Source organism: Rhynchophorus ferrugineus, unplaced genomic scaffold, assembly GCF_030347505.1.
Source record: "Rhynchophorus ferrugineus isolate W39M unplaced genomic scaffold, kcgeb_rfMv2 rfM6, whole genome shotgun sequence".
In the NCBI taxonomy this organism is placed as follows: domain Eukaryota; kingdom Metazoa; phylum Arthropoda; class Insecta; order Coleoptera; family Curculionidae; genus Rhynchophorus; species Rhynchophorus ferrugineus.
The window spans coordinates 26,137,239-26,149,537 of record NW_027472585.1 but is presented as its reverse complement, the minus strand read 5'-3'; the positions used below and the strand labels follow the sequence as shown (position 1 = coordinate 26,149,537).

Sequence of the window (12,299 nt, the reverse complement as noted above, 5' to 3'; positions counted from 1 at the left end):
AGCCACCTATCTCAGTCTTGTCTTCGATCACAAATTTAGGTGGAATTCCCACATTTAAAGGTCCCTCCATAATGGTCAAGGTATTGTTAATTTTCTATTCCCGCTTATCAACCGGGCCAGCAGGCTACCTCTCTATAAAATCTCTCCTGTACAAAATGCTGATTCGATCAGTCGTTCTATACGGCTCCAGTGTCTATCTAAAATACGTCTCACCTAGCCAGGTGCAACGTCTTTAAGTACTTCAAAACAAAATTCTCATGAGAATAATTAATGCCCCTGGTTCGCCAGAAACAATCAAATTCAAAGAGAAACATACGTCCCCCAAGTTCACGATTTTATATCCGAGTTCTGCTCGAGATATGTCTCCATTCTTCGTCTCTCGGACAATAGATGTATTACTGAGCTCTCCGATATTTTAGGCCCATAACTCATTCGGCTCTTCGTGGCCTTATTCTATCACAGCCGACACTACCCCGTCATGCTCTAACTCCAATTTGTCTCAAACTTCTCCGGCGAGCGATTAACTCATGTACCGCAAGCTGCGTGGTGTGATAACGACGCCACGCCCTTGCCTGGCCCTTGTGCCTCTTAACGGTGTTACCAGTTACGGGCCTCCTTACTAACAGTAGTCATCAGTTATGGTCATTGGATCAGCTAATAGGGTGGAGTTTATTGGGTAGCCCAGAGGCAGTCTCCACATAACCAGTCCAACTCGCTTATTCCTGAACTAAAAACTCACAACACCAAAGCCTTCTTTAAACGTAGCAAAATGCCACAGTCGCCTCATGGTTAAAATAAGTCTATTGAAGGTAACGAAATTAATTCAAATTCCCTGTGAGCGTGGCAAAGTGGACATAGGGGAATCTAGGTGGATATGTATTGGCTAAACTCTGGATGAATGCCTGCCACATCATTCAGTTTGATAACTTCGACATTCTAGCTATTCCACAGTGCCATTTTGAGGCCATAGTGAAACTATAAATCGTTTTTTTTATTTTCGCGAAATTTTCTAAACACTATATAAATTTTATGTAGTACACAAGCATTGAACAAAATTATCTACGAACTTGTGTTTCTCATCAGAGGAAAATCGTGGAAAATTGAATGCAGTTTCCATTTTTGAAACGAATTATTACTTACGATCAAAAGTGGATCTATGACAAAAATATACTTTATTGTTTTTAATTTCCTGGTGCTTTAATTTTTTGTATATTTTAAAGTGTCCTTCTTAGCAACAAGGATTTATTTGGACTCGACCTACTGTTTAACGTGGGCTCCCAACCACGGTTGTCGGCATTAAGCTTACCGACAGACAAGTGGCCAACTTTGGAGATCATCTTAGAAGACATCCGGTTTTACCCAGCCTGGTTACTGGAGTGCTTGGGATCATTCTCCTTGTCGCATTTTGCACTCTTGTCTACGGATAATCATAATTGTTAAACAATTACAAACATAAAGGTACGACCATATCCCAGCAGGATTCGAACATGCGACTGTCGCAACAGTAGGGAAACCGTTCTATTGCCTTTACCACTGCGCCAACCAAGCCGGCTCTTTAATTTTTTAATATTTTATAGAATGTTTTACTTTCATTATATTAAAGGTGAATTATATTTACGTTGATAGCCACATAAAAAAACAATAAAAACCCATAAAAATATATAAAACTTTAACAGTTTATGATAAAAATATAATGAGATTTTAAGAGCAAGCAAACTAAATTGTTATTTATGGCTATTATGAGCTCATAAAAACTTTTACATAAAGCTGAAAAGATGTCAAATTTTTAAAAAGTTATTTATTATAGAAGGTTTCTACTGAATCGATTTTTTTAATTAATTTTAACTGTATTATAATATATCAGCCAATATAATTTATACGCAATTTAATTTTACTTAGCAGGCCGAGTTTTTATCAGTCCATTAGAAAGTTTGAACATTTTTACATGTAATAACATTTAACTAACTACAGTTTCAGTTTAACTAACTACAATGTGTCAGGTCTTTTTTTTTTAAATAAGCCTTACGACATATTAACATAACAATACACATGACATATTAATAAATTAAGGCTAAATGGTGAGAATTCGAAACGAAACATTATTATCAAGATTTTCATTACTGGAATAATAAATCTGCATATAAACATGAGAAGACACCGGTATTGCATTTTTCTTGTTATATTTTAATATTTCCTTTTTACTGATTAAGGATTTATCTGGAGTGGACCTACTGCTTAAAGTGGGATCTGAACTACGGGCTTGGGCATTAAGGCTACTGATTGGCGCGCCACCAACGTAGACAATCCGATAAGAAGACATCCGGTTTTACGGTCTTATCCAGGCACTGAGGCGACTAGGACTTTTTTCCGGATTTTACAGTCTTGCCTGAAAGAAAATCACAATTATAAATATTCACAAACATAATGCTATTACGTATGCTAGTCCAGCGCAATTTGTAGCTTTCTGTGATTTATTTTGTGAACTACCTATTCATATATTCATATAATAAATATGATATTATTTTATTTTGCAAAAGAGTTAAGAGGTATTGCCCTCTTGGCAAGCTTCGATATGACACTGAGAAGACTGATGGGCTTTTAATCAGATGCAGATGATTTTGAATAATTTTCAGTTCCTTGAAATAACCACTATATATGCGTGTTTCCAGGACTCCTGAAAATGTTGCAACCTCATGATAGAGTTAGTTATGTTAGCCAATTCCGCGAGCTGCTTATGAGGGAGTTTTTTTAATTGTGTGATCGATATTCCGTCGAAATCCGGAGATTTTTTGGTTTGAAGTTTGCCGATCATAGTCTACAGAGATTTTGAAGATACAAGGTTGTTGAGAAGAAAGCTTGGCGTGACTAGATTTTTGATGGAGTTAGATTCGTTGATGTGTCGTTTGAAGTTTTCTGCCGGAGGCAAGTCGTGACAGTCTCCCTGACCCCCTTGCATGCTATATAGATCGAGCAAATCTGCATAGATCATTTTTGATGCGAATTTCACCTCTAATAGAAGCGGAAAAATTATTTTCCCATGGTTGGTATTATCATGAAATTTCGTCTGTGGCAGATTTATGAGCAGACTAAGTATCAAGGGCTAACTTGAGTACGACTTCCTCGAGCTGATCTGGAGTGTTAATTTTCGAGATTAATTCGGCTTCCAGGAGAAGAGATTTGGTAGTTCTTCCAGTTGGTCTTTTTCTTGAATCTTGTAAGTAGGACTTGAATGGTGGCGCGTTCCCCAAGTTTGAGAAGGACCGGACGATGATTAGAGTCTACACCATCAAGGACTGGAACTTGAGAAAGCCGATTTATGCTTTGAAAAATAAAGAAATCAAGAACCCTTGCTGCTCCTTGAGAATCTAAGCTAGGATGGTGTGTGGGTCATAGTAGTCGATGCAATTAGCCTAAGCATTAAAAAAAACACCTGCTGCATCTTGTCCTATCTGATTTTCGCTGATAATAGCGCGATATTCGTTCATACATATGTTTAGTCTTCAAGCATTGTTCATGATATTGTTCGCATTGGATCTGGTTGAGAACTAATGAAGAAAAGACCGAGAAGAAGTGTTTACAACTGAAAGTTTTACTAAATTCCACAAAACATTATCACCGTTGAATACTGCGCTTAGCAGTACTAGGAATTGAAACATATTAATTTTTAATTAAAGTTTCTGATTATTTTTTACTTAATATGCATCTACCCATAATTAAAATGCATTTCATCAAGTTCAAAGGTTGATTTATGTGGTGTTATTAAATAAATTTTCCCTGTATGCTTATTTGAAGGCTATATAAAATTATAATTTGCTTCCATTACATTTTGTTTACAAAGAAACTGTGTGTAATAAATGAGTTTAACCCCTTGGGCAATTGATAAGATATTAAGTTATGTATGTTGTTCACCAGTATACGCCTCGATATCTGGGTTTTATATTAAATAATCTCGGTACTCAGGTTTAGGGCTGAAGATTTTGCGGATGGATCTCATATTAACTACACGTAAACTTAATCGCAAGTTTGTGTACGGCGGCATAATATTAAAAATCGATTAAGCTTAAACACGCGAAATTGAAATTTCCCTACTTGGTGAAAATATATGTTTTATGTCATAAATTTTAGGTATAGCGACGGATGACGTATGGAAAATATTTAAAGAGTAATACTAAAGGTATTTTTACTAGCTTACATTTCCTTAATTGATGAGTAAACTGAAAATTATCATTACCAGTTTATACATGATAACATGCTTAATATATATATATATATATATATATATATATGAGAGAGAGAGAGAGAGAGAGAGAGAGAGAGAGAGAGGGAGTAAAAGAATATTAGTATAATATATATAGAGTAAAAGTAAAGTTCTAAAGAATCTGTAGATAATTTGTATATTACCGATACCGACTACTTTGTTTCCATCTAACTTAAGTATAAGCGACATCTTCGAAAGATTTTAAAAGTTGTGGTCGTAATATTGTCCTTATCGATTAATGAAGCTACATTAAAAGAAACAGATTTCACAAACCGGCTTTCATAATATACTTGTAGTTATAAGTGGACAATTGAATTGACCAAATTTATATTTGTGAATCTCTACTGAAACGATACAAAACCAAGCCATTTTTGTAACCGCAAATGATGGACTGTTAAAAGAGAATCTACCGCAAGTTAGAGTACCGCAATATTATGCGAAAGAGCTCCCACTCACAGCCCGGAGAAGGTTAAAAAACGGGTACGAAACTTGCTGAGTCTAGTATAGTAATTTTCAGTTTAGTACATATGCATTTTCATTTATTTCAATTGCAATACTCTGAGGGATTAAGCGCTCTTCTGGGAAGCTCTGCGCAAGCACATATACTTTGTCTTGTAAGTGATGTCGAAAATTTTAGTCTAATATATTTTTCTTTATATATCGCTTGCCTATACAATAATACAGGAACTATTTCCTCAAGTGCTGGAAACTCATGTAAAGACCAAAAACTAAATTTTTTATGAAATATTTTAAATTATATACTAATTACAGTGCACATTTTAATATTTGGATGTATTGTAATTGTGTTTATAAAGTAAATAAAAATTGGAAAATAATTGGAAATAATAAGTCATATTCTATTAGAAAATATTATTGCAAATCTGAAAAAAATCGGTGGGAAAAACACCATATTTCTATAGGGATCATATTAAGATATATTTATATTGAAACATTTCTACAGAAAGTCCATAAATAATATTTACATAAAGATTTGATATTACCTAATGTTATTTACATACCATATTTGTATATGTCATTCATCTATTTAAAGCAAAATCTTCATCTTTCAGACCATCATAAATTTCACATGAAAGAAGTCTTCAGTCAATAGATACTTCAGCCATTATTTTTACAAAACAATAACTTGTTTACTTATGCTGTTTTATAAAAATATATTATTTTTCTTGTTTGTTTTACTCCTCCACCTTCAGAGCAATACTATATATATTGTTTATTCGATTCTGGCCAACTCTTTAGTAAAAATGTATCTTTTAAAAGTATCGACCTCCCCTATTTATGCATCTTGTAATATCATATCTAGGACTTTTTCTATTATTCTAATTTAGCTTCATTTAACTATCCCTCAACAAATTATAGCAACACTTCACCTATAAAAGAAAAATTAAATCGTTACTAAAATATATCACAATTAAAGTAAATGTCTAATTTTTATCAGTTATTACAATTTTTGCTACGTTTTAATTGAATTATTATGATTGTTATAATTGAACAGTTAATGAATGAAAGTTAATGAATGGAGTAAGTACTGAACTAACTATCTATTTAGGTTGATGTATTGTACATTTACTAACTTAAAACGAATAGATGATTAATTACAACAGCATTTTTATAAAAGTTATAATTACCTTTAATATTAGTTCTAGTACAATTGTATATTATTTCTCTCGTACCCTTTGCAATGATTTTATTTAAACAAAAGCAATAATTTTCATATTTGCTTCTTGTCATCGTTTTGAAATCTGCAGCTATATCGGGGGGTGAAATTTTGACATAACAAATGACAAGCCTTTTGTTACAAATTTGGCAGTAAATAATATTCCCACTATAAACAAAATTGAGGTTGGTTGAATATTTTAACTATTGAGAATTTAACCTTACATTCTATACTTTGTTTTTCTATTTTTTTAAACCAATATCTTGGTTATTATATGTTACTAAACAAACTGTAGCACTAAAAATAACACAATAATTTAGTTATTATTGTAGTAGATCTGCTAATGCATCATGAAATCTAAATATTCTCGATTATTTGTTGTTTTCACTCGATCAACAGTACATTTTATAATGGCCGATTATACATATTTTAGATAGAAAAAGAAAGACCAATATGGACGATTGTGCGCATGCCCTAATCCGAAAATTTCCTTCTGCATATCGTATTCCGAACTGGAATAAAACTATTCGTCAGGAGCTGCTCAAACATTGTGGACTCAGTTTTCAGTTTTTAATGTTTTTTTTAATGAAATTTGAGTGTATGTAATAAAACTTAAAGCTTGATTGATCATTTCTCTATATAAAATAACAACAACAACATTTCTTATACATACTAAAAATAATAGTTTTTTATTTAGTATTATGAAGTTATTCAGTATATACAGACGCTAATCATGGAACTCTTAAAATAGCATTTTCGACATCCATTACTCATGTTACTTAATTTGAAGAAAACTGCTGCCGAAGTTTATAAATACTAGAAATTTAAGGCGATGCAGCTCCAGCTACAACGACTTAAATGTTGCGATTATAATGTCAATGATAAAAATCGGCCTGGCGGGCCTTAATAGCTCGACAACAAATTACAATACTTATTGGATAAAGACCTACCTCAAGCTCTCAAAGGAATTTCAAACAGTTTAACAGCTGGTGAATCAGCAGCTTCCGGGCGTTTACATGCAGTGCGAATGATCCAAAAACTGAGTTTTCTATGGCTCATTGTTTCTAATAATGAAAAGTAGATAATCCTAAGAGCAAACAGTTTAATGTTAATTCAATAGAGTCGTCCACATTGATACTAAAGCGGAATATTCATGTCCATAAATATTGTGGTATATGGGGGGATTAATGTATTACAAGCAGCTAAAATCAAATGGAACTGTTACTGCGATGTCTGCCGACGTCAAATGAACAATTTGTATGGCGTACCGTTACAGAATAGATCAGCAATAGTTAGTAACAAGTACAAAGTAATCCTCTTATCTCACAACGCTCGCTTATATATTGTAAGAGTTGTGAAAGATATATTGTTAAAGCTCGAATGGGCTCGAAAGTTCTGCCGCACCCACCGTACAGACTATATATCACTTGTATATCCTTCTGATTATCACTTGTTCAAATCCATGCAGCATGACTCGACTGGCACACGGTTCTGAAATGCTGAAGAACTGCTAAAATAAATCAATGACTGAAGTTTAAATTAATTTATTGATCATGGATCTACTATGTAATTCGGTTGCTCAACAAGGTGATATTTCTGTGGTGTGTATTCAAGAATTTTGCAATATATGGATGAGCGCTGTCATATCAACTGTCAGTAAAATAGATTTTTCTCATATCTGCTTATGTAGTATACTTTTTTTTTTAATTTTTAGTAACTATCTCCTACTATAATTTCGTTGGGTTTGAGTTTCCAGTTCCTTGGCAATACACTACAATGTCCCAACTTCCCAATCACCTAAACCATTTTATCTACACAATATGTTCTTTTTTATCAATGTTAACTTCCTTAAGTTACCATTTCCAGGCCAATTTCGTAAACTTTTTTTTTATTACTCTTCGTGAGTCCACAATCTGCCCTATTGGCAATAAGTATTTCTTCTGTTTATATTATATATACATGGCATGTAGAAAATCACTTCATTAAGCAATCTTCTGTATAAAATATTATCTTAAATTTCGTAAACTTAAAGAAGAAAAAGAAAACTTGCAAATTATATCATGTTGGTAAAAATTACAACATATTCGGACTGAGAATTTGGTCAATTTTCACGTAATAAAGGATAGAAGTCTTTTAGACATGGATATAGTTACAAAATTGTTTGATGCATAACATAATCTAAAGCATCTATTTTTACATATTCAGATACCTCTCATAAAATATTTGTATAGCTAAATCTAAATAGTATAAACATTCGAATTTCCAGCTTAATTATACATACATTGTTATTAATTTCAGACGAACATGTCAAGTTCTGAAAGTTCAGAGGACAACGAACGATGGCACTCAATTTTTGCTGCCGTTACTGACAGCGAACTCAGATTTTATGAAAGCGCTCCATGGTCGGGAGAAGCCTGGAGGGCGCCCGCGGAAGCATATTCCCTTATAGCAACTCGCCTGGTCGGTTCTGGAAAGCGCGACGACTTTCCCGAGTTCAGCATCAGATGTGCGACAGTTGAAGGAGTGGTAACGCATAGTCTAAGAGCAGAAACTCACAGAGATTTAGCGGTGTGGGCGAAGTCTTTGGTCAATGGTAGCCATGCAAGTGCAGTCACCCAAAAGGAGCTAGTGTGTCGTAAGTATTTAAAAAAAAATACAGAAAAATAGAAGACAAATATCTTAAAATATACATGGTATACTTTATTTTAAGGTTGTCTATGGAAAGGTAGACCTGCCCAGTTAGTGATACACTACGAAAATGGATTTACTTTGCTGGAAGCAGGAACAGGATCAAGAACGTTATGGAGATACCCCTTCGACAGGTTACGAAACTCATCTGATGATGGAAAACGATTTCTTTGGCTTGATTTTGGTTCATCTGATGAAGGAGAAGTGGTAAGTTTGCTAATTATAAATATGAATAGAATAGAATAATTGGTAAAGAATAGAAAAGCCTCAATTATATTGTTAATTTTTAACATTGGAAACTATGGAACGAAAGTGACTTTCAACTATTTAGTAATTGATTATTTTTCAATCGACTAGTTTTATTGTTACTTTTAACGAATTGGTGGTATTTCACGAATTTAATGAACAACCTAGTATATTAATTTTAAGTCAATAGTTTACAATAGTATGGTATAATATAAAAATAAATAAAAATACTCTTTGTTTTATATTATTATTTATTATTATTATATGCTTCTGTTTTAATTTTTATATATATATTTAAATATATACAAAAAATATAAATATATATAAATTTATATATTATAAAAAAGTCTCCTTTTACCTACTATGGGCTGATCTGGACTGGGCCTAAAGTTTAACGTGGGCTCCGAACCACGGTCGTCAGCATTAAGCCTACCAACTAGCGAGTGACCAACTTTAGAAATCATCCCAGAAGACATCCGGTCTTACCCAGTCTGGTTACTGGCGTGACTGGGATCAATTTCCTTGCCCGATTTTACACTTTTGCCTAGAACAATCATAAACTTTAAACAACCACAAACATAAATATACGACCATTCCCCAGCAGGATTCGAACCCGCTGCTATTCCAACAGTAGGAGCTTCCTATCGCCTTTACCATTGAACCATCAAGCCGGCTTGTTTTAAATTTGTGACGCTTAAACTTCGTCCAATAAATTATTGCTTAAATAATCCAATAAATAAGTGCTTTGTTCTCTATTTTCTATAAAAAACTTCGGTTTAAAAAAAAATCGGTCATTGTTATTAACAAATTATTTTTTTTTTAGGAATTAGATATAGAAGGCTGTCCAAAACCAATTGTATTCATACTACACAACTTTTTATCGGCTAAAATTCATCGACTAGGATTGACCGCATAAAATATGGTTCAGTCAGAAGAGAAGGAAAGAAAAAACTCTGTCAATTAGTAGTTAAGACATCGTGTAAAACAGTTCAGAAAAAAACATTAAGTGAAGATTGTTCAAAAAAATTGGCCAGTCGCAAAAAGAAAGCGAACAAACCACAATCACAATACACGAATTTTGATCAGTATTAAAAATAATGAAAATCAAATCAAAAAGATGATAGATTGAGATTTAAAGAGACGAAAGAGCTGTTTCCTTTCATATTGTTTCTATATTAGTTTTAGTTTTGGTTTTAAGGAAAAAATCGGTCTATTTCGAACTTGTGCCTTTGAGAGATATCACGTTCCAAAAAAACGGTACAAACAGGCTTACCACATTTAATTTTAAGATTATACTACAAGACAATAGTCACAGTCCTAGTCCCTGTAGGTTAGAATGGTCGCTCCTTAAGGCCGCATATTTTTCAATATCGATAGTTTTTGGAACCACTATTTTTTATCTTATTCATCCGACTTGGCACAATATCGAAATTTTTATATATTTTCTAATGCTATTAAAGAAGAATGTTTATTAAATAGTTTTATTTTGGCTTATTAAATGTTTGTATCTTTTATAAAGTGTAAGTAAATATTTTACATTAATAGCATTAAGATTAAATAACTTGCAAATTTAATCAAAATTATGAAAAGAAAATTGATTATTTAGAAGTTATCTATCGATACTGAAACAACCATTCCCAGCGACAGTTCCACATCGCATTCAAGTCTGTTTTCCTCAGGTTTTACCAAATTGTTTCATCTTCAGTTATTTTGTGTGGTAGTTTTTTACTCTGTACATTAATATAACGAAAAACAAGGTAGACAATATGTAAAAAAATCGTTTAAAATAAGAATTTCTTACCCATCGATATTGATTGCAGTGATCGATTGCATTCACCATAATGTAAAAAATGTAATCAAAAGAATAGGACATATTATAGTAAATGTTTGCTGTAAAGTGGACGACAAAATAATCGTGTTCTTTCTTGTATTCTTGTAGCTTTGTACATGTAGGTAATCGAAAGGTTGAGTGGGAAATATTGCGGGGAAGTATTTTTAAAATTTAATAATCCTGTAATCCTAGCCAAATATCCTAGTGGTAATTGTAACTGTAGCAATAAAAGAAAGATGAACTAATTATACAGTCGTTTCATTTATTTACCCATGTCTCATTACTAGTTTCCTAGTTAGGTATTGTTGATGTTTCCGAACTTGATTTAGTTCGATTTTAATTTGTAAAGTTTTATTACTGTGTGAGCTTGGTGATACAAGTTATTTATTTAGTAACTATTAATTAAAATTATAGATCTATACGTAATACAGAGTAAAACAAGTTCAAAACTAAATATATAATAATCTTTGTATACTTATAATGTATTACCCTATTTCTGTCCTAAAAGTTGAAAAGCCCTTCACTACCATCGAATTTGTTCTTTTTCTTTGATTTGTTTGTTTTCATTCCACTAGTCAGGCTACCCTATTGTTAACTTCTATCAATTAAAAGAAATTAAAATCAATTATTGGAATACGTGTCGTGTGGATTATTTCTAACAAATCGGCGAAGGTGCTTTTTTCTCTAATATAAGTATGTTATTACTAGTGATCGCGCTCTGGTCGAATTTCGACCACAATATATTAAACCAATTATGTTTCTCTTATAATGGTGTAAAAGGACAATTTTGTAAATGATAAGTTACTAAAACTTGTTTTTACAGTATTTTCAATGTAAGATCATAAATGTATTAAAAAAATAACATTAATTAAAATAATAAATATCTGCATATTAAAATATATGTAAACCATCTCAAGAACTAACACACACTAACCATTAATCATGTCTAATTTTCATTGACTTTAATGTATTTATTAAGTAAATAATCACTTAATACCTTAATATTTATCAATGCTTTAAAATTTTTACAAATATACAGTTAATAATTCATAATTTCTTCTATGCATGTATGTGTTCCATCTATGCAAATTATGGAGTTAGTTTCATTTTATTATATTCATTATTTCATTTATGTATTCATATAGTCCTTATCTTTTAAACAAAAAAAAAACAATAAATACACCAGGGTGATTCCTTGCTTTATTCCTTGCTTATTTATTTCACTCTTCGATCTCCTCCTTGCAGATAGCAATCTTATATGCCTTTCATTTTCATATAGCTATTTTGTCTTATGTCCCACGTCCAACTACAATCGACATCCCACATGAACGCACGGAAACTACTTCTACTATATAGATAGACTTTATTCCACTAGCTCCAAGTCCTTGTCCTATTAACAACATCCAACTAATGTAGGACCTGTTCTATATACCTTTTAAACTTTAAACTAGGTAACATTTGAGGACATTTAATACGTTTTTTTTTCTATTAAACGTATTGTGATGAGTTATATCAAATTATATTGTAAAGGAACTTATGGGATTATGGAATCATCAATTGAATTTTTTATTTCAAATACAGTTAGTATTTCAAATATTTAT

General features: G+C 32.3%; 1 protein-coding gene across 1 annotated transcript in view; it reads left to right on the top strand.

Moving 5' to 3' along the window:
- Nucleotides 1-10,946, top strand: part of LOC143197865 (beta-1-syntrophin) — a 335,664-nt gene extending 324,718 nt beyond the window's left edge. Inside the window, exons 4-6 of the mRNA XM_076406627.1 lie at nucleotides 8,232-8,568; nucleotides 8,644-8,828; nucleotides 9,691-10,946. Of these exons, the coding sequence (XP_076262742.1) occupies nucleotides 8,232-8,568; nucleotides 8,644-8,828; nucleotides 9,691-9,783 (615 nt within the window). The 3' untranslated portion in view covers nucleotides 9,784-10,946. The remainder of the gene's footprint in view (nucleotides 1-8,231; nucleotides 8,569-8,643; nucleotides 8,829-9,690) is intronic.
- The last annotated feature ends 1,353 nt before the right edge of the window (nucleotides 10,947-12,299 follow it).